General features: G+C 45.5%; 2 protein-coding genes across 2 annotated transcripts; one reads left to right on the top strand and one right to left on the bottom strand.

Annotated features, from left to right (window-relative positions):
- Positions 1 to 5,844: 5,844 nt before the first annotated feature.
- EIF2B2 (eukaryotic translation initiation factor 2B subunit beta) lies at positions 5,845 to 11,757 on the top strand. The gene is made up of 8 exons (XM_036383189.2): positions 5,845 to 6,018; positions 6,639 to 6,759; positions 7,289 to 7,437; positions 8,151 to 8,314; positions 8,586 to 8,681; positions 9,541 to 9,678; positions 10,322 to 10,388; positions 11,275 to 11,757. The coding sequence occupies exons 1-8, from the start codon at positions 5,856 to 5,858 to the stop codon at positions 11,430 to 11,432; spliced, it is 1,056 nt and encodes a 351-aa protein (XP_036239082.1). The 5' UTR covers positions 5,845 to 5,855; the 3' UTR covers positions 11,433 to 11,757.
- A 734-nt stretch (positions 11,758 to 12,491) lies between these two features.
- On the bottom strand, positions 12,492 to 20,862 carry LOC118686804 (DNA mismatch repair protein Mlh3-like). Its single transcript, XM_036383190.2, is given in 9 exon segments — positions 12,492 to 12,593; positions 13,320 to 13,471; positions 14,755 to 14,836; positions 15,034 to 15,057; positions 15,702 to 15,784; positions 15,787 to 15,860; positions 18,964 to 19,072; positions 20,043 to 20,114; positions 20,758 to 20,862. Coding segments are annotated over 9 exon segments (795 nt in total). The 5' UTR covers positions 20,855 to 20,862.
- Positions 20,863 to 22,397: the final 1,535 nt, after the last annotated feature.

The following is a 22,397-nucleotide window of genomic DNA, read 5'->3' on the forward strand; positions in this document are numbered from 1 at the left end:
GGACGATGCTACCAAGAAGGGTGTCCCTGAGACTGCCAGACCCAAGCCCTGGGTTGGGTGTGTGCGGCCCTCGTCCAGCCAGCATTCCAGGAACAGATCAGCGTTGGCAGACCTAGTGCCACTCGGCTCAGTGCTCAGTGGCAGTGGCTGGGCAGCCCCATGCTGTGGGGACTGGCCAGGCCACGGGTGTTTGCAGAAAAGCACAGCCCTGGAGCAGGATGAGGCACTGGAGAGCCACACCACAGCCCCAAGCATACGTGGGCACCTACAGGTAAGCGTTCAGTCAGCAGCCCTGACAGCGAGCACAGTCACCGTGCCAAAACAGCAGCCCCATGCACACCAAGTGCCTGAGAGACCAGAGTAGGAAGCAGAGACAGTAATCACAGCACAGCTCACCCTGCTCTGCCCAAGCTCCTCTCCTGAAGCCCTGGGTGCAGCTTCAAGTCCCAGAAAGCCTGCAGGAATTTCTCTCCAGCAGCTGTAGAGTGCTGTGCTTGGGAAAAACAAGGCTGAGAGCAGGACAGACTAGTGCAGCAGTGTGCATGACCTTCTGCCACCGGCAGAGACAGAACACCCTGGGCTCGCACCGGCCGGAGGCACAGGGAATGGCAACCGTGGGAGGGGTGAGATTCTCCCAGCAGGAGCTGAGCAGCCCTCTCCTCAGGAAAGACACAGAGGTTACTTTTCCACCAGAGAACCAAGCATATTCTGCACATTAATCACATTTCATCTACCCTGGGGAAAAGGCAGTGAACACTGAACAAGGGGAGAGGCACACAGGCACAAACCGACTGCTGCTCTGCTGCTGCTGCCCCTGCTCTCCAGCTTTCCCAGCCCAGCCTGTCGGTGGGCAGGGGCTGCCAGGCGCTTTTCTCCCCTGCCAAACTGGAACCCAACCCACACCCAGCCCAGAGCCTCTGGCCGCTTATCATGTGGATGCAGTTCTCCTGCTTTTAGTTGTCATAATATTGACACAAAGCAAAATAATAGTGATGGCGAGACTCTGCCTGGCTCTGGAAGGCAAACAGGCAAGGAGACGGGGAGTAGCAGACTCCGCTATTGTGTGGGACAGGGCAGCAGCCAGGGCTGCTTCCCAGCTCTGCTCCTCAGCATCACTCCTGCTGATAAGAGGGGATGTGGGATGCGGGCGGAGGGGGAATATAAGCTCCACAGCACACCCTCCCTGCTGAGGAGAGTGGACGTGTGTATCGGCAGGGCTTCATCTCAGAGGCTTTCCTAGAATGTGGGTGGAGGAGTGGCTCATCTCTCCCTTTCCCCGAAACCTGGCAGCTGCTGAATAGCTGCCATCACCCGCAGCAGACAATGAGCAGAGGGAGCCCGGGGCCAGCTGCAGCGCCGGCAGCGCGGGAGCAGAGGAACTGCGGGGAGCTGGCTGGTGACCAGGAAGCAGCCCAGACTGCTGGTGTTACAGACCCCTTGGTGACCACACGGCGTCCGGGCTGCACTTTGTCTCGCTCCAAGGGCCTGGCTTCCTGCAGCCACACCAGGTTTGCTCCAGGGCTTCTCTGAAGCCAGCCCAGAGGGATGAGCCCCCAGCAGCATCTCCTCTGTGGCCCAGGCAGAGTGCCATGTGCCATGCACCCTCAAAGTAGTGGCAGGGCCACAGCCAACACCTGCATGGTGCCACTGGGTTTTTTGAGCACTTGTGCCTTTGGTGGCAGCGAAAAAAGCCAATGCCTTTTCAGGGTGTGAAGGTCCAGGACACTAATAGCAATGCTGAGGACAACAGCTCCCAGCCAGCTCTCTCATCCCTTGCTAGAGCTTGTTTTCCTACATGACATGCCGTGACTTCCCACACTTCCCTCACCTCTTCCTGACCAGCCTGGCCTTTGAACCAACTGCCTCCAGCTGCCTGTATCACGAGGGGAGACCTGGGCTACTGCCATAGATGAATGAGCCGATGAGTGAGGCTCCACATCCAGGGCAGGCATTTGGACGCCAGCTTCCCATGCCTCTCCCAGGGGCTGGGAAGAGCAAGAGGCAGCCCAGCCTGCTCTGGTTCCACAACAAGCCCTAGAAAAACCTTCATGCTTCCCAGCCTTGGTCTCTATTTTTAAGGCTCCTAAAAGGAGGGGGGCGCAAATTACAAACTTGCTGGCAGGAGAGACGGTCCCTGGGCTGGATTCAGAACCGCCTACTCATTTTCCATAGGGATTGTGGACTCCATTGGTACCACAAGGGTCTGGCTATGGACTTGGCCTGCCAGTGTGTGCTGTGCTGACGTGAGGATGAGACAGCAGCCATTTTCCAGGCAGGGACAAGCGCACGTACATGCAGGCGGCCAAGCCAGGAGCTGCCCCAAATCCTTTGCTAACCTGAGGTACTGAATCCATCCTGTCATTCCCCTTAGCAATCCCTGCCTGTTTCCCCTTGGCCACCCAGGCAGTCATGGCAGCCAGGCTTTTCTGAGGATGACCAGTTTGGAGACAGAGTGATCAGCGAGGACCTGCAGAACACATGCCCTGGTACCTGCAGTGTCAGACTGAATTTCAAGCATGCCAAAGCTGCCGATGACTCAGACAATGTGCGTGCGCCTGAACAGCCACAGAGCTCAGCCTTCCAGCTACTCACGTACCTGCATTGGATCAGCAGCTGTTTGTTTGGGCTTTTTGTCTTCTTTCCCTGGAAGCTTGAGTTTTAAACATGCATTCTGCACTCAGTTCAGCTCACCATTTCCATCCCCTTCACTTACTAAGTGGCCTGCTTTCTCCTCTGTAGCACACAGAAAACACTGGTTTGGGCTCCCTTCAGCAGATTCATTCCTGCCTCTCCATCTGTGACTACAAAAGCTTTGGTCTTGCCTTGTTTTTGTCCCAGGTCTTTGAGTACAGGTTTTCTAAAGAGCAATCAAATCACACCAAAGATACCTTAGTGCATCCTTCCCTTTAGACTGTGCTTTGTGTTCTCCCCACACCCATGCACTCTGACCTCCTTAATTCAGTCACTTGTGCTCAGCAAGTGGCTTAGGCACCCAGCAGTAATGCTGCTTCTGCCCATGTCACCCACCCAGCCTTCACAGTCCATGCTGAGCTGACAGCCTGCCCTGCTGCTCCTGCTGGGCCATGGCTCAGCTGGCTCTCCCCTGCTGGCTCCTTCTCTTTGCCTGTGCTGAGCGTGAGCAGCTCACTTTGCAGATGAGTCCAATTACTGGAGTTCAGCAAACTGATTCTCCTCCCTGGCATTTTATCCAGCCCACTTATCCACTAAGAGTTTCTAATCCAAACAGCCTCCCAGCACACGATGTTCCAGTCCTCCCAGGCTCTACCCAGCCTCTGTCCTGCCTTGTCCTCTCTCACATGAGCACTTGGGGGATGACATTCAGCCCCCAGGGATGCAGAATTCCCTGGGCAGAGGGAAGCAGTGTCTCCAGCAGTCAGCCCTGATGGCAGAGAGCAGGATGCCATCCTGGCTAGGCTGGCAGCTCTCCAAGGAGGTGAGACAGTTTTCAGCTCCCCTGCAGGCCCATAAAACGTGCTGCCATGTTCGGCTGGCCAGCTCATTCCCTGCTCAGCTCTTTTGTGCACATGACCAGCACTGTCTGCACTGTGCCAGCCTCCTCGCTTGCTTGTGCACCAGCTGGGGAGCTGCAGCCACCAGCTCTGCCCAGGGAAGGGAAGGGAAGGGAAGGGAAGGGAAGGGAAGGGAAAGGAAGGGAAGGGAAGGGAAGGGAAGGGAAGGGAAGGGAAGGGAAGGGAAGGGAAGGGAAGGGAAGGGAAGGGAAGGAGGGTGGGCTGTGCAGGAGACAGCTCTCTGTGGCTGTGGCAGCAGAGGGGGTCCTGTTCCATAACACCCAGCAGCTGTGGAGCAGCAGGTGAGTCTCCTTCCAGCTGTACAGGGCTGCACCTCCCCACCCCCATCCCTTCTGCACCCTGCCACAGCCTCAAGGCAGTGGGATTTTAGCAGACTGCACCAGGGCACCAACATGCATCTTTCCTTCCCCACTTGCCCTACAGTCCCTGTGCTGTCTTTGCTGCCCATCCTCCTCCTCAATGCCTCCTTTTCAGTCCTGCTGGGCAGTCCCTGTCTGACTCCTTGGGTCCTGGCAGCAGCAGCTGGCTGCTGACAGTTGGATGTCTCGTAGCCATGGTCCCTGTGAGCAGCCTGAGATTTGCCTGCAGCTCTCCAGAGAGCCCCAGGCTTTGGCTCAGCTCAACTCTGCAGAGCTAATGGCTCTGAAATCCCCATTCAGAGGCTTTCATTCATGAAACACAGGGCAGCAGACCAAGCACAGGACTCTGTCCCTCAAGGGACACCAGACTGCCAGCTGCCTAAACTGGCTGTGGCAGCAGTGCCCAGCAGAAAGTGCTACAGGGGAAAGAACAGAAACAGCACAAATGGGAAAAACTCTTCAGCCTGGCAAAGCACTGGGAAAAAACTGTCCTGCAGTAGTTACTGGGACCAAAGCAGGGAATGTAAACAGCCCAGCATCCACAAGGAGGTCATAACCTCAGAGCCCTGTTTCCCTTCCTCTTCTTCATCCTGCCTAATCTCCAAGAGCTGCTCTGTTTACTAGCAAGATAAGTAAACAAACAAAAGAAAGTTCCAACACAGTGATTTTTATTTTTCTGGCCAATCCACAGGTCCCAGTCCCTGGGTGCACATGTGGGAGCTGTTTCTGCACACCAAGGCAGCTGGCACACAGCCCTGCAGGACCAGCAGCAGGCAGCTGATGGGCACAGTGCATGCCAGTAAGTGGCTGTGCAGAGGGGCAAAGGGGGAACGGGGTTTCCCTGCACAAATGCAGAGCTGGGCAGACCTTGCGAGCCTCTGATTTACACACTGTGGAAGAAAACATACACCTAAATCTGGGGAGAAGGAGGAGACAATGCAGTGGGAACCAGGATGTGTCCATCTGGGACAGTGGGGCCCAGCACAGTGGAGCCAATAGCTGGGCAAACCCTGTCACCCTCTACTGACTTTCTCCAGAGGCAAAGAATGGCACAAGCTCATCATGGAGTGAAGCTCTGACTTCTACCCAGGGCTGCACTCCCCCAAGCACATCCAGCCAAACTCAGATGCGCAGGCCTTTTGCCAGGCATTGGAGGCATGCAGCGAGCTCCCTGCCCCAGGCTGCTGGTCTCTCTGGCTTCCAGGCACACAAGGGCACTTGAAGAAGCAGGAGGAAAAGAGAGGCATGGAAGGACTCTCAGTCCCCTACAGGCTTTGGGTGACAAATCACCTGCATTAAGGTCTTGGAGCCAGCACACCAGCTGTTGGTGTTTTGCTGGGGACCCAGCAGCCCTTGAACAGGAGCTGGCTGTAGGGTGAGTCCTAAGCTAACCAGACGAATGCAAAGAAGATGTCATGAACATCCAAGGCCCTACCGGCCTCGCCATGAAGCAATCACTGAAAGCTTCCAGCATAAACCTGTTTGCTTTTATTTCCTAATCTCAAACAACAGGACACAGACCAGAGCGATAGAGTAAAGCAGTACAGCAATGAGAATTATTCCATGGCTCCAGGAACTAGACACAAAGGAGCTACATTCCTGCCTTATCCAGGGCCGGTTCTGGCTCTGCCAGCAAGAACAATTGGGCTGCCAGGAACTGCGCCTTTCCCAGCCCGTTTGATTTGGCCCTTCAGAGGCCGGCACGGCGCGCTCCAAACCAAACTCTTCCGTGCGCGCTCCAAAGCGAACCCGCCCGTGCGCGCCGCAGAGCAGAGCCGCCCGTGCGCGCTCCCGCCACCCCAGGCACCGCCCGTCCCCGGCCGCGGCACCGCCCACCGCCGGACGCGCCTCTCATTGGCCGAGCCGCCACCGGGGGGCGGGCACAGCTCCGCGATCTCCGCCAATGGAACGGCGGGAGGGCGGAGGAAGCGGAAGTACTGCCGCCATGCCGGGCGCCGCCGAGCGCGGCTCGGAGCTCTCCGAGCAGATTGAGGCCTTCGCGGCGCGGCTGCGGCGCGGTGGGGAGCGGCCGCGCTCCGAGGATACGGCGCGGCAGACGCTCTCGCTACTGCGGAAGATCGTCGGGCACGGGCGATGGAGCCGGGCCGGTGAGGGCCGGGCGGCGGCGGGCGGACGCAGGGCTTTCCCCGGGCGATTGCGGCTCCCCCAGCTCCGGGAGCGAGGCGGCGGCGGGGTGAGCCGCGGGAGGGCAGCTGCGCCCCGGTCGCAGCTGTCGGGCGCGGAGGGATCCGCAGAGCCGGGGCGGGCCCGAGGCGGCGCCGTTGGCGCTGGGGCCTCGCTGTCAGCGCCCAGCGCGTTCGCAGTGGCTGCCCTGGCGCGGCGGAGCCCTTCCCGGGCCTGCCGTGCGCACGGCCGCGGTACCTGCGGAGCTGCCCTGCTCCAGCCGTGCTCTCCCCTCCGCGGCGGCAGTCCGCGCACGGGCCTTTCCAGCAGCACGCCGTTTCCTCTTTCAAAGGAAAGGCCAAATGCACTGCTGATGGCCTTCTCTTAGCTCTGTGTTGTGTCCAAGCGTTTCAGACTACAAAACCCACCAGTGGAACCGGGTGCTTCGTGAGGGCTCTCTGCTCGCCCCTTCCTGGTGTTTCTTGGTGCTGTGGTCCTTGTGCTGGAGCAGCTGCTGGCCCTGGGATATTGAGGGGGTGCACTGGTTTGATGCTCACATGGGCTTGCTCTGGGCAGCGCTAACCAAGGCCCTCCCCTCTTTTAGGGGAGCTCATGGATCTGATCCGGACAGAGGGCCAGAGGATGATAGCAGCTGAGCCGTCGGAGACAACAGTGGGCAACATGGTGCGACGGGTATTGAAGGTCATTCGTGAGGAATATGGCCGGTAAAGCGCCCGCTTGCTCCCTGTATCTCTCTGAAAACCCAGAACTGCTCTTTTAAGCTGCTTCTGTAAAACTCCTTAAGCTTCCATCACCCCCTTTTTCCACTTCTCCTAGAGAGGGATTCAGGGAGTTTAACGCCAAAGGAAACCCTGTTGTTTCCACTGTAGGTGGTCACATTTCTTCTTTAGAAACCCCTTGGTGTATGTGTTGTGAGTGCATGACAAGTCTGTGCCCTGGCCTTGGGTTGTTCTCTCTCTCTGTACCTAGGGGGATCCATCCCACTGGAGCAGTAGACTCGAGCCTGCTCCTTGTCTGTGGACAGCAGTGTTTGCATTTGTCTTAAGAAGGCACTTTCTGGCAGAGATTTGGAGGTTTTTCTGCCAAGACAGCTATGGAGACCCTTTGGTGTGGCATGGTGTGCCTCCTGTGGGTGGTTTTCCTTCCTGTCTCTTCACATCCAGGTGTGCCAGCTCAGCCTGGCTGTGGCCCTGTGCTCTTTCCTGAGGCTAAAGAGGCCACTTCTCTCCACAGGCTTCACGGGCGCAGTGAGGAAAGTGACCAGCAAGAATCCCTGCACAAACTCCTGACTTCTGGAGGACTGAGCGAAGATTTCAGAACCCCTTATCCCTCCCTCAGAGCTAATGTTATTGAAGCTATTAATGAGATGCTAATTGAGCTAGGTACAGATGGGTCTGAATTGCACCTGAGTGAAAATTCTTATGGGATGGGACTGATGCTTCCCCCTTCTCTATGTGAAATAAAACAATAAGGATCTGGGAGGCTTAATCTGAAGGAACCAAGGGACTGAAGCCCTGCTGCTCCCATGAATTAGTTTTAAGTCCTCTTTGGCTTATGGGGAGATGGGTAGATTGTGGAAGGAGCAATATGGGGGGCTGTAGGCTATGCTCTTGGTCTTCTGGGAAGTCTTGAGTCCTGTGAAGAAGAGTGTAAAATCCCTGTGCACATATAACCTGACCCTTGTCACAAAGAACCGTGATACAATTTTCTTTTTCTGTGATTCTTGTGACAAATCAGGCACCCGGCCCACCTTCTGAGGCCCAAGTTGCCCCACTATTGAACTACAAAAATGTTGAAGTTTTGTGGGTCTCGTGGTTATCTGGAGCAGTGCTGACACAATCCACTCCCCTCACAATGGAGTTTTCAGTACAGCTGTTGTTATATATAATGAGGGTATAGCTAGGGAGCATGGGGCATTCAAGGGCCAGCTTCTTGGTTCCACTCCACTGGCAAAAAGAATGGATAGAAACACTGCTCCTGCTCTACCAGTGCTAATAACATTGCTTTAGTGAAAAATCTCTTGTAGGACAGTCCTAGCAGCACAAGTGTTGCTTTTGCTGGCTGCCTCTACACCCACATGTTGCTTGTGTTCCAGAGGGCACGACTGATAACATAGCAATGCAGGCCCTGGAGCACATCCACTCCAATGAGGTGATCATGACCATTGGCTACTCGCGCACAGTCGAGGCCTTCCTGAAGGAAGCTGCTCGCAAGCGCAAGTTCCAGGTCATCGTGGCAGAGTGTGCGCCCTTCTGCCAGGTAAGCCCCAGGCTGGCTGGACCCTATGTCCCACATGTTCTTACTGAAGTCTTGTGTCTGGAATCAAGGTGAACATTATGGAAATTCCTCTGCAGTTGAGAGATTGGAGATAGCTCATTTTCCTACCCCAGCATCCTTGAGTTGAAGGGCCGTGTTCAGGTTTCATCACTTGGTATTTTTGCAGTTCAGACAAGAATTGAGTGCTGATACCTTTACAGTTATACTGCAGGAGCTATGTCACAGGAACCAATTGGATTCTTCCTCTTTTTAGGGTCATGAAATGGCTGTCCGACTGTCTAAAGAGGGTATTGAAACTACTGTCATGAGTGATGCAGCTATTTTTGCTGTCATGTCTCGAGTCAACAAGGTAAGGAGGGCTCCATTGGGGGGAGGGATTTCATGGCAGATTGGGTGCTTAGGCCTCTCAAATCAGCTGCAAGTCCCAGCAGTGATGGATGTGTCTCTTCACTGAAGACTCAGAATTGTAATTGTCCCTGTTCACTGCTGGGGTGGGGATTCAGTAGGAGCTCCAAGTCAGTATGATGACTGACTGAATGGTGACAGGTTTTTCTGGCTTAGTGGCTACACTTACAAGAGAGCCTCAAAGGATTAGCCTCAGTTTTCAAAGGAGATGGAATAAAAAGCAGCATTTCTAAAGGGAAGAAACACCCCTTTGCCTGAAACAGAAGATGACTGTTGAAGGGAATAATTAAGATTTGTCTTGTTAAACAGACGTGTTCTGTATTTTTAGAGATGAAAACTTGGCACCCCAAAATGGGGAGAAAAAAAAGTACTTGTAACATATTAAAATGCAGCCACATTAGTTCTTATCTATATATTTTGAGCTGCTTTATGTTACTCCCTCAAGCATAACGCAAGGGAATTTTTGCAGTGAGTAGTCAAGTTACTTGTACAAAGCTCACTTTGTAGGTTTGTAGAAAAGGGACCACAGCCCAGTTTCTGCTTGGTGTTCCTTGCAGTAGAACATACATTTCTTCTGAAGTTCTCCGGGCTGGAGTCATGCTCTTGTTAGTGAGGAACGTCTCAGTGCAGAGCCAGTGCCAGATGAAACAGATCAGGCATTCAGCTGCCCTAGAACTCCAGCTGCTGGCTGGCTCTACTGACACAGTCTTCCTCCAGCTCATCTGTCAGGGTCTGAGCCAGGAAGTGTTTCTTCCCTAGTTTGCTGTGGAACATGCTATCCAATTCTGATTTGCCCTTTTAAGGTCATCATTGGTACAAAGACAATCCTGGCCAATGGCGCCCTGATTGCTGTGAGTGGGACTCACACTCTGGCACTGGCAGCTAAACACCACTCCACTCCACTCATCGTGTGTGCCCCCATGTTCAAGCTTTCACCACAGGTAAGTACAGCAGCTCTTCAGGACTACACCTGCAGGGGCTTTTGCTTGTAGGAGCTTAGGGTGGAGAACACCATCTGTCCCAAGGCAAGGTCAGTAAATGAGCCATCTCCCCCATCTAGCACTGTTACTTCAGAGAGGAGATCCTTACCCAAATCTGGCACACCTCAGGATCTCCGTGAAGCACCTCTGCAAAGCAGTACATTGGATATCAGGATGTAGACCACTGCCTAGACTGATGAGACTGGCATTGCCACACTTATTTTTCTTCAACCAGGACAGATCTCAGTTTATACCATTAGTGTTGAAAGGCAGAGAATGCAGAATGAGACTCTCTTACACTCAGTACTTTTTCAATATTGTCAGCGTGAAGTTGCAGACTGAGGAAGTCACTCCTCCAGTTCACTAGGCTTTGGTAAGGGCAGCCACATCATAGAAGGCTCTGAAAGCTTTGAGGAAGACCTTCTACCCATAAATGTTAGAGAGGTTGTAGACACAAGCACTATGTAGTTTTTGTAAAAGGAGTTAATATCACCTGGCAAGTCATCTTCCTCTGCATTAATTCCTTCCAGTGCCAGGATCTGTTTTCACAAGGATAAACAGGTAGGGCTTTTTTCCTGATCTTCCTGTCCTCTTTCTCATTTAGTTCCCTAATGAAGAAGATTCATTCCACAAGTTTGTGTCACCACAGGAAGTGCTGCCATTCACAGAAGGTACTGGTTATTCTTTATACATCTGGTCAAGCTGGTTCAGACTTTTTTTTTTTTTTGTAACTCATACAAAAAATTAAACATCAGACCATGTTATAACCCAAGACAGAAAATCCTTTTTTACTGTCTTTGACAGAAAAGAGTGCTGTGAACCATTCAGTTTTATAACTGTATATTATGTTAAGTAGAGAAAAAGTATTTATTTTGAACACTGTCTTGGCAGTTTTGCTTCTGCTTTGAAACTGTTTTATTATAGGATGGTGATAATGATGCCAGGTAGGCAGCAGTTTCCTGTGGGACAGGGCAGATGCCCAACACCGAGGGCAGCTTCCATTCTTTCCTGTAACTCCTTGAAACTTTGTAACATGATACAGCCATTGAAACATCAGTGTCTCTGCCATGGGCTTCCCACAAGCACCATCTTTAGAAAGGCATCAGTGCCCAAGCCCATTTTCAGTTAGCAAAGTCTCTTTCAAAGCCCCATTTCTATGTGACAAAGAAGCAAGACAGCACGCGTGGCAGCAGATTTTAGTTTTGTCCTTCTGAGCATTTCTTTAAATAATAACTTTGGCAGTATCAGGATTCTTGTCTTACATATTGGTAGGGTTTTTTGGCAGTTAGTCAGTCTACTACAGTCTACATCAGAGGGGATCTGGGGTTTCTACCAGCAAAAATGACCAGAAACAGAGTATTGCCATTCATTGAAGATTGCTGTATAGCTGTAGTTTGATGACATCAGTGAAGAAGTTGGAAAGTATTCAGGATGTTCAGGTACTGATTTCAGGGTGGCATGTGCATATCCAGTTTGTTTAGGTACTCCAGAAGGTGTGCAAAAGACTAACTGTACTTTGAGTTGCTTTGACTGATATTGCTGCTATTCACTTCACAGGGGAGATCCTGGCAAAGATCAATGTTCACTGCCCAGTGTTTGACTACGTCCCTCCAGAGCTCATTACTCTCTTCATTTCTAACATTGGGGGTAACGCACCTTCCTACATCTACCGCCTGATGAGCGAGCTCTACCATCCCGATGACTATGAACTCTAATACTGTGAAGCACATCACTGTTCAGACTCTTTTATCTGTCTCTTTAGAGAGATACAACAGCTAATTAAAGTATATGTTGCAAAGATAAGTTGCTGTGGGGAGCCAGTGGGAATTTGCTCAGCAATGTCTTTTCTGCCCAAAAGCATAAGAAGGCCGAGTTCTTGTACAGGTTTATATCACATGCTGTGTCAGAGACCATGTGGAGCTGCTAACACACTTTGATTTTGAAATAGCAAGGCATATGTGTAACTCTGGGGCAGCTAAGCTGTTACTTCAAAGTATGCTGCAATAAAGGCTGTTTACAGTGATCTCACTGTTAAGCACATTTTCCATATGCAGTTGTTTTGTTTATTTAACTAGCAGGAGTTTTACCAGTGTAGTCAGTTGCCTGCACTCACTGCATGATGCAGTAGCTGGCTTTACAGTGTGCTTTCACATGTAAATGTGGTAGGAGTAGAAACCCATCAACAGTTGTCTTCAAAATGGATATTTAGCTATTCAGTTATTTCTGTGGGGCTAGGTGGGGATTTAGAATCTCTCACTCAAGAACACAAACTGCAAGGAGTTGGAGAAGGCAGCTGTGTGTGTCATTCATTGCCAAGTTAAGTGTTTCTTGAGTCTAAGTTGGCATATATATACTATGAAGCTGGTCGATCCTCATTCCAACCACTGCCATGAGCCCAAGGAGTGAGTTGAGTGTGAACTTTATTAAGTTTTCAAAGTACTATAAAATACACTAGTTAAAATTCTCATCTCTATTATGCAGAATTATGGTGTGCTTGCAGAAAAGAAGTGCTTTGCTTCAGTAGCTGCAAGTGGCTGCAACTCCTTATACCCAGCAGTGCAGCACTGACATAGCGCCCAGACTTCCAGTGCTATTCCTTAATGTTGAAGATGCTTCTCCAGGCTCCAAGGGTGGGCTCATCCTGCCATGTTCTCCTGGCTGGTCTCTGCTTCTTCGGTCAGTAGTCAGAGGAGAGCTTTGGTGACTGCAGTGGCTCAGAACTTGGCTCCACACAGGGTAGTCTAACCACAGGATCATGGATCATACCAATGCTTCTAGTGGTTGCACTTTAAATTTTTTTAAATACGTTCTTTTTTTTTTCCAAATAGCTGCCATGCTCTTGCCATCTTCCTAAGTCTAGTCAAATTAGGTTTAGGCTGGAGGGAGAAAAATTAAGCACAAGTCATAACTAAGTAAATAAGTTTCAGTGTTTTCACACTCTTTGCCTTAATACAGTCATTCCTAAGTTAATATCTAATTCAAAGTCCCACCTGACTTTCAACAGAATCCAATTTAATAACAATAAAGTACAGTAATAGCAAAAGGGAGGAATAATGATTTTGTTTTAAATGTAACCTGATTTAAATATAATTTGAATGTAACCTTATTTAATGGAAGGTGTTTGTAGTCATGGCAACAAGATGATCTTTGAGGTCCCTTTCAACCCAAACCATTCTATGATTTTTCTAATAAACGTTGCTATTCCTGTGCTTTATCCCCATTTTATAGCACCTTAAACTTTGGAAAAGTAAGCATTAGTTTAATTAGCATCTTTGCCACTAGCAGAATTTCAGAATTTCCATGTTTTCAAAATTTTACGCTTCAAAAAAACTGCAAGCACTTTAAATGTATGCTTAACCTTAAGGACACTATTCAAGTCAGTGTGACTATTCAAATACTATATGGTACGATCCTTGCTAAAGTATTTACAGGACAGATGGCTTTTGTCCTGAAGTTTCATTTTATTGCTAACAATATGTAACAAGTAATAGAAGGCCAGTGGTGGTGGTTTCAAATGGGATGATCTTAGTTCTAGCACACATACGTGATGCGCCTCTGATAACCTAGAGCACGGATTAGCAGAGGTGTGTCCCACACAGTACCTGTTTTTCCTGCTGTAGATGGTCTATGTCTGCAAGAGGCAGCATTGAAGGTCTTCCATGAGCACACTGGAAGGGTAGCTTACAAGATGATAAAGCTTCAATAAGCCTGCAGCTCTCCTCCAAAGTCAAATGCTCATTAAACTTAATAGCTCCTGAAAAAGAGAGACACATTCTTGCCCCTGCTGCCAAAGAGGACTCCACTTCCTTCAACAGCTGTGGTTTTCAGTGAAAACTTTGCCTGAGATTAGCTGAGAGGCTGCAAAGGCAACCCAGAGCCTGCAGTGTGGCAGACTTGAGGCTTGGCTCAGTTAAAGAGTCTGCTGTATAAGGAGATCAGCTTTTCATGGCTTAAACTTTAACATAGTCCAAGTCTGATGGACGGTAAGATTATTACATTTTGGCATTCCAGGTAATGTTGCAAGAGGCAAATGGGCTTTGTGTGTGTGTGTGTTACTGAAATTGGAAACAGCTGAAATTGGAAACAGTTCACAAATCAAGAAATATTAAACCAAGACAACAGTTAATAACAGTTTCACAGGCTTGAGTGGCTCTCCGTGGCTGCGAGGGACAGGTATCACTTCTGAAACCAAGTGCTAGCCCTGCCACTGAGTCCATTCTCACAAGTGAGCACTTAAAGGCGTCCAGAGGAAATTCAAGCAGAATATTAGGGAGTTATTCCAGAGGTGTTTGCAAACTTCAGCCTTCACAGATGCAAAAGACCATCTGCAATATGCTTTCAGCCTTGAGACTTTTTTAGACACAAAAACCCAAAACCTATTGACTGCCAATTGAAAACTGAGACACTGTTGAGAAAACAGATACTTCTGGTTCACATTTGCCCTTTCAGTGTGATCTTGTTGATACTGTATATGACACAGGAATTGCAACAAGATGCTGGAGCTACTGCAGTCAAGACCAAGAAGGCCTGCTCATTGCCAGGTGCTGGAAAGCAACAGTTCCCTGAGATGGAAATTTTTACCACACTCCTTCCAAAAGTACTTGAAATGTTGCAGGCACACTTAAACTACCACTTGGGATACTTAAAAGAAATTAAAAATTTGGAAACAGTGGCTAAATGTTCTTTCCTGCATGCTTTCAAGCAGATTCTAGCACCTTCCCCCTTGGCCCATCATAGAGCTGTTATTTGAATGGTTTAGAGCACACACAGATGAATGCATCTCAGAACTGTGTGTTTCACTTGAAGGCTGGGAAGTATGTTAGGCCCATACATGAATAAACTGGGGGAGTATTGCTTATCCCTTAGTGCTGTCCATGAGCATTACCTCCTCATCCCTAAGAAATAATCTTTAACCCTACAATAGCTGCAAACACATCCAAACACTGCCCCAGGGAGGATGATGCGTATATACAAAGGTTTGGGGGAGGAAAAAAAGCCAAAAAGAGACAGAATGAAAGAAAAGTACAGTTTCCCTACCATGACAGGCCTGGGAAGCTAACACCTTCAGAAACGTCAGAGGCAGTGTCCCTCGCGCTCCTCCTCTTGTGGTCTGCAATAGCTAAAGGCAGTAAAGGAACGTCATGTTACTTTCCATTTAATATGAGAAAAAAGAACTGTAACACAAACGAAACTAAAAATGAGGAAAAGCTAGGGGATTATTTAGTCCACTCTCATTTGAAGCTCAGCAGGCTCCCTTTGATTCACACAGTAAGCATTGGATGTTCCAGTCAACTCTAGAAGTAGACAGCAACTCACCTCAACTTGTTCTTGAATAAGCTCCTAGAAGAAAAAAGGTAATGTCATCAGTTGCTATTTTTCCCTTCCATCCTCCTACCCTACTTTGTTTACATCTGTGTGTAATTTACTGTGGACTGCCTGAATAAGAAAAAGTCATATGGTTTGTAGTACACTGACCACAGTGTGGAAGATCTAGGTGGAAGTCCTGACCTCCCACTGCAAGTAATCACTTCAGAAATTTCTCCCTCAAACTGCAGAACATCTGAAACAGTGGTTTTTAGAAAGCCCTACTGACCATGTAGAGATTTCATGGAAGCAACTTTAATGTTACTGATACATAAATATTATTTGTTATGACTTATTCATTTTACTGTTCCTTCATTTAATATTTTTTCTGTTCCTTCAAGCATTTACTGTTTATTCAAGCATCCATGTGCACTAAACTGTTAAAATATCTTTGCTATATACAGTTTTTCTTAGCTTCTCCTCTAGTCCGAATCTGAAACAGTCTTCTATCATTTCAGTTATAGTTCAGTGATTTCAGTTTGGGGACTATTTAGCTACTAAAAGGGATGGCATTCACATTTGCCACATGTGTCTCCTTCATAACAGAGAACTTGTCATACCTTGGGCCATGAATACAGAACAAGACCCACTATCATAACTTCACCATATGCACAGCTGACCTCCACAATACTTTTAGTGATAGGTTGTCTTTTCCGCCGTAATTCGTTGGCTTCTCTTTCTATAAAACACATTGGCACTTTCTCACGAGAATCAAGGAGTTGTTTGTCTCAGGAAATGATAATTCAAGACCCAAGTCCTCCAAATTTTTGTAGCAGCATCTGAGGAAAAAAACCCAACAGAAATAAGACATCAACCACTGTATCTATGACTCCACAGTACATGTAAACATTTCTGTATTTCTGTCCACATACATGGTTTCTCATATCACTTCCTGTAACAGTTTCCCATCTCAAAATCCATGCCTCATGAGATTCCAAGTAATTTTGCCTTTTCAGCTTACATTCAGACATGGTTTTTTCACTCCAATAACCATGCATTTTTCATGGTCCACAACTACAAGATCTAAGAGTTCCTGTGTTATGTGATGAGAGGCTTTATTTCTAAATCTATAAATCTGCCTTTTCTGAAGATGTCTGGTTCAACATACAAACATTCCAAATATTGAAATTACACAGCATTAAGACTATTTTAAGTCTAATCTAAAAGAACTGTGATTTCAATTAACACATATTAGCAAATTCTTAAAGTGGAAAAAATATTTTAAGAAATTTAGGATGGTTTAATGAACTTTATATCCTGTTAAGCAAAGAGAATACAGGAAAGAACAACCTCTAGTTAATTATGACATATGTCAGCTTGTGGATGGAAAAATACACACAAAAATGAGACTTCACAGACAGATGAGAGCTTATCTCCAAAATGAAAACAACTGTAACAATATATACTTTATTAATTCAGGGAGTATTCACTTAAAACAAAGGTGGTAAAGGTTAGTTCTAGAAAAGAAATTCTTTGAGCAAAAAATAGAAAGAAGCAAATCTAAACTTCCTAAATCAATAAGGAGAATAGTACAATTATTAGCCTCCATATGAACATGGCTTATGAAATTCTATTTTAAAAAAAAAGAAGACATGTATAGCCTTCAGCAGGCTATACAGAAAGAAAGACAAAAAGCCTATTGTGAATGAAATTACAAAATCCAAGCAGCTATTGAAATCAACTGGCCTTTTCTATTTTTTTTAATTATTATTAAAAGAAAAAATAAAGAAGGAAGTTCAAGAGAGTCAACAGAACAATGCATTACTACAATGCCTAGTAGATAAATAACAGAACCAAAGCTGCAGGTGAACCAGAAGTCCAGCTGAACAATTAAACTGCAAGCATAGCTGAAGTGAAAGGTCTTTTAGACAAGTTATTTTATTGTATTACACCAAACCTTACCACAGAATACAGTCGCAGTCTGAGAGTAACAATAACAATAGAATTTAGATTTCCACAAAATACTTTTAATCCTAACTTTTTAGTAATGATAGTCTCACAGAGCAATGGCCAAGGGATGAACTGCTAATACATACTGAAAAATTATTAAGTCACACAATAAAAGTACTAGTAAGCTAGCACTAGTGAGCTTCTTGCCTGAAAATCACAACTGGCATCCCTCTGTGCTGAATATTCAACCAGTGTCCTTAGAAGAAACATATGCCTTTTTGAGTTACTTCCTTACTCAGTTTTGTAGAATGTTTGTGATTTACCTGATGAAAATAGTAGCTCTCATAATTTATTAGCTCTTTCAAAAAGTCATGTCACCACTTAAAAGTAGATAAAAGAGGAAATGCAAAAGGTTGTTATGGATAGAGAAGGAACATCTATTATGATTTAGAGACTACGGAAGCAAGGTGTGCTGGCAACAGATGGTCAGTGTTCAACACGAGTCCTGATCTGTATCTTTGTGATTGTTTATTAATGATGTGGAAAAGAAGAAGCATGGTCAAGCAAGCAAATTTGTAGAAAGCACAAAATTATTTCGGTCAGCTGAGATTAGATAGAGACAAAGTTGAACTCAATCAGAATTTAAAACAAGTAGAAAAATAGAAGAAAAATAGATTTGAAATCAGTAGGATGAATGAAAAATGGGCAGAAAACCAGAATTTACTCCACCTAAAGACAAATAAATACAAATTATCAGAAGTAATTTAATCTATTTCTACTTTTGGCTGGCTTCTACATAAACAACAGAAATTCAAAAATTAACCTCCATTACTCTGTTTCTTTGCCTTGACCATCCACATAGAAGCAGCTTATGCAAGCAGCAGCAGACAAATAAGGAGACAAAATATCAGGTGTGGATATAATAAACAGAAAACATGGGCACAGCTGCAAATCTACTGTACAAATCAATGGGATCCTCCCACTTGGAATATTGTATTCAATTTTAGCCGTCCATTCTCTAAAGTAGATCTATTAGAAATGAGAGACATTCATAGATGAGAGCAAAAATAAATCAAAGTTGAACAAGAGGCATTACAAATATTGTGATGTTAGCAACAACATCGTTGAGAGGTGGGAACAAAAAAAAATCCAAATATTACTGAAATATGAACAATACTGAGCAAGTGTATCCCTGTACTAGGCAACAATCTTAATAAGGACTGAATCAGCAGCTGTTGAGCTTGCCACAGGAATCACAAAAAAGAAAAAAGAACAGTAATGAAGTAATACTGACAGAACTTCATCTAAAAATTCAGAACAATGCACTAAAAAAACCTCAAAAATTAATGTGGCAGGCGACAGACAGGGATGTGGGGGGAAAGAAAGTTTGATGAGTGTCCAATAGGTCTGCAATAGTCCAACAAGAAATCTGTATCTAAACTCTTGAAGAACAAAAGTTAAATATCCTAATTGTAGCTAGGTCACCATTCTGAAACATTTGGGAAACAGTGTTCATTAGTTACTCTTGGCAGTCACCTAGGAAAAAGGAATGTGTTTTTGAAGGATTCACAATACAGACTTTCCATACCCCATCCTCCTCTTCTCAAAAGTGTCTGTAAAGTCAGTACCTAGGTTGACAGTCTGGGCACTGCAGTCTTTTGTGCACTCCCAGGTCCTGAGCCCCAGACAGGAGGAACTGTTGGAAGCTGCTTTGGCAGTCTTCTGGCCCACACATGAAGGTTTACTTTCCCAGGGAAATCAGAGCACATTGCAAAGGCACTAAAATGGCACACCCCAGGGTTTTGTCTTGAGATGTTGTAAGAACGTGCCTAAGAAGTGTATCTGTTTCCCTCAGTACAGACAGAGCCAACTGGGCTCTGCTCAGGAAAGAATCAACAATTTTTCTCCTGAGTTTCATGGTCACAATATATAGGTATCTTCCTGATCAACAGAGCCATCCCCCAAAATTGAGAGCTATTTGTCACTACTAACCGTAGAAATCTTCTTTGTTCTTCAGTAACTTCAATCTCCAAAGGGGGAGAGATGGAGGATGACAGTATTTTCTTCTTGCCACATGCTGCAGCTTCCTTCTCATAGGAATCTGTGAATGAAACATTTAGAAGTAACCCTCTTAAAATATTTACGGAGGCATTACCCTTAATGACCCTCTGGTTTGGCATGTAATCCCCTGCTTGGATTAAAAAATGACCACAGAATGCCTTCTCTTGAAACTTGTGGAGGACTGGGAATGTCACAAACCAGACATCCAGTCTCTGGGGAAGGGTTGGTTAATGCCACTTTGTTTTTTCCCACCAGTTCCAAAAAAGAGTCACCCTAAATAGCAAAACAACCTACTGATATATTTGGTTCAACTCAGAGAGAACAATTTTTCCACAGAAAGTCAGATATAAATGGAGTTAAAATACTATTCATTAAGCATTTCTTCCTTCAGTCTTTACCTTTTTTCAGTACCTGACCAAAAGGAGCAGAGTTCCTGGAACACTCGGCAGGAACTGAGCAGTGTTTGTTGATGTAAGAGAAGGTCAATGATTTTTAAGTGCTTGATGGATGGTTATTGTGCTTTTTAACACTGAAACCAATGGCTAATGAGCTTACACAGAAGACTATTATCCCTTTGCAAATAGTCAGACTGTGGAAATTTTAGGCTTTAAGCACAGTATTTAGCTAAAAATGAACCAAATGAACTAGAGTCTTTATTCAGCATCCTATGTCTTATTCTTCACAGTATAACCACACAAACTTATTGATGTTGTTTTATTTCCTCTTCATTGTTTTTCCTATCAGTCTTCCTGCTCTTTCATTATGTCAGGACTATTTTAGTTCAATAGTTCTGTGGGTAGGGAGCATATCTTTTATTTTTGGAAAGGCTGCAAGAATTTTCAGCTGCCAATATTATGATTGCTACAGATACTGAATGTCTGCACTCTTCTAGGGATCAGGATAAAGATGTTAAATGGATAGATATCCTATTGGTTCTGTACATCCCAGAGAGCTCATTTGTACTTTTCTGTGCAGTGATGATCTGTTTCTTAGACCACCTGAATCCTCACCTGCAATCAGCTGCTCCAAGCGGATCCGTTCATGAGCTGCATGTTGGTCCACCAAAATCAAGAGGTTTCCATCTAAAAATGTACCACAACAGATGAGAAATAGGCAACTTTGTACCAGACAACTGCAGGGGTCAGAAAGAATAACCACTTCCCAGAGGCCACATTTAGAAGATAAGTATCAGCTTGTTTCACAGAAACAAAGTGAGGAGGAGGCTGTGTTGGCAGAACATAAAGTTACCACAGAACAGAAATTCAGTGGTCCAAAATGGTGGTTAAATTAGGTAACTAAATTGAGTCAGAAACTCTTGTCTATTGACATCTTCATCTAACTTCATAATAGAGCTGAGATCACCTATAAACTGTTCTGCTTGACACTGTCTTTTAAAATGTTACAAAACCTACTGATTTTGAATGCCTTTTTTGTACAGCTTCAGAAAGCTTCAACAATGAATATGTCCAGACACTGTGAACAGAGACTGAAAGATATTAGCAATTTGAGTACATCTATTTTTATAACATTAATCTGAAGGCAGTAGGAACACTCAACAATGTCCAAAATAAAGATAAAGAAGATCCAAGAAATTTCAAGCAAAGACTAAGGTTTTCCTCTACTAACAATATCAGCCCAAGGCAAGAAGAGATTACAAATAGGACAGTGCTCCCTCTGCAGTCCACTTGACAGCCACCTCAACTTCATGCTATTAACCAGTCTTACCTGCCTTTTTTTCCATTCCATTCCTAGTGTTAATTAAACAAGCGATAAATTTATTGTCCACTTGCTGAAGAACCTGTAAGATACTCATAAAACTCATTATAGGGCAGTACGATTATTTTTAAAATGAAGGCAAACAAAAGAAACAACAATCAAAATGGATCAAGACCAACAAATAGCTAGTATGATGACTAGAGGACTGGAAGCCACATCTTTCCTAACCCAAAAGGCCTAGCAAAACTGGACTGAGAAGCTAGATAGTTATTCTTTATCAATACAGTGGGGAACTAAATATGGAAAAAGCAGACATTATTTAAGCTAAAAGATAATATTGGCAGAAGGTCAAATGACCATTAAATGGTCATGAAACAGTTTTGTCTGGATCTAAGAGAAAGTTTCAAAATATATTTTTAAAAATCTGGATAAACTTTTTCAAAGATAATAATAAGGGCATGAGTACTAACTGTTCTAAGGTGAATGAAATGGCCATGTAGAAACCTCCTTGAGTTAGGAATGAAAGTTGTGCACAGTGACTCTGAGTAATTGATCTGTTGCTATCAGCAAAAGAGAATGTAAACAACTTTTGTTTAACTTGCTAATCATCTGCAGAAGAAAGGAAGCAGTTTTTCCCTTCATTTTTTGATGTAGAATTTGCCTCTGTGACTTGATTCCACTTTCCCCTCAAGCATCAGAAATCAACCAGAGCAACATGCAATACTGAGATGAGGTGCACAATGCTTTCAGTATCTTATTGTTAGATTTCAAATATACAGATATGGTGTTATGGAGGAATTTCTCCCAATGTTACATAGACAGCTCACCCTCAATTCTCTGTTTCACAACATGTGCATTGTTCACCTGGTAGGTAAAAATTAATGGATGACTCTATTTCTTTGCAGGGATACAAGACTAATGATCCTTTTTATTCTTTTCCTGTTGCATGATACAACATTTTCTGCTTTTAATCTTTTGTAGAGATTCTCAAAATTGCTATAGGGTACTGAAGGCAGTATTTCGTTTTTTCAGAGATAGGAAGTAGTAATTTCCTCTAGTATTGCCTTCTTAAAAACATAGAAAGGAAAACATGATACAGGTAATCACAGAAACATTCAGTAAGTTTTAATGAACAGTTCTTATTATGAGAAAACAGACAAATGGTACCTTCCATTCTCCATCTTTCCTCTCTTGGCTTTGTGAAACATAACCTGTTCACAACAGTAACTTTATTTACTCCTATTATTTATGCACTCACAACATAAGTAAGGGAATCATTTGAATCCTTGTCCACTCTGGAGATGAACATTACCATGCCTCACACAGCCAGAACCTGCAATCTCAAAGTGAGCAACCTGACTGCATAAGAGTAGTGCCAGCTGGACCTGTAGGCCTTTTGTCACTGGGATGCAGGAGAGGAAGATAATCCACTCTGGCATTTCTACCCAAGCAAACTATCATATATGTAAGCTGAAGACTTATATTTACATTAGCTTTTAAGCTAACACTCAAAAACATTTGATTGAAAAAAAACCAGTGAAATAATAAAACTTGATGTTATTATGCCACTATTAAAAATCACTTTTAAGTGCAGACATAAATTTTAGGGTGAAATTTCAAGTTTTCCATTAAATCTTGGATTTGATTTT

Source organism: Molothrus ater, chromosome 6 (genome assembly GCF_012460135.2).
Source record: "Molothrus ater isolate BHLD 08-10-18 breed brown headed cowbird chromosome 6, BPBGC_Mater_1.1, whole genome shotgun sequence".
NCBI lineage: Eukaryota > Metazoa > Chordata > Aves > Passeriformes > Icteridae > Molothrus > Molothrus ater.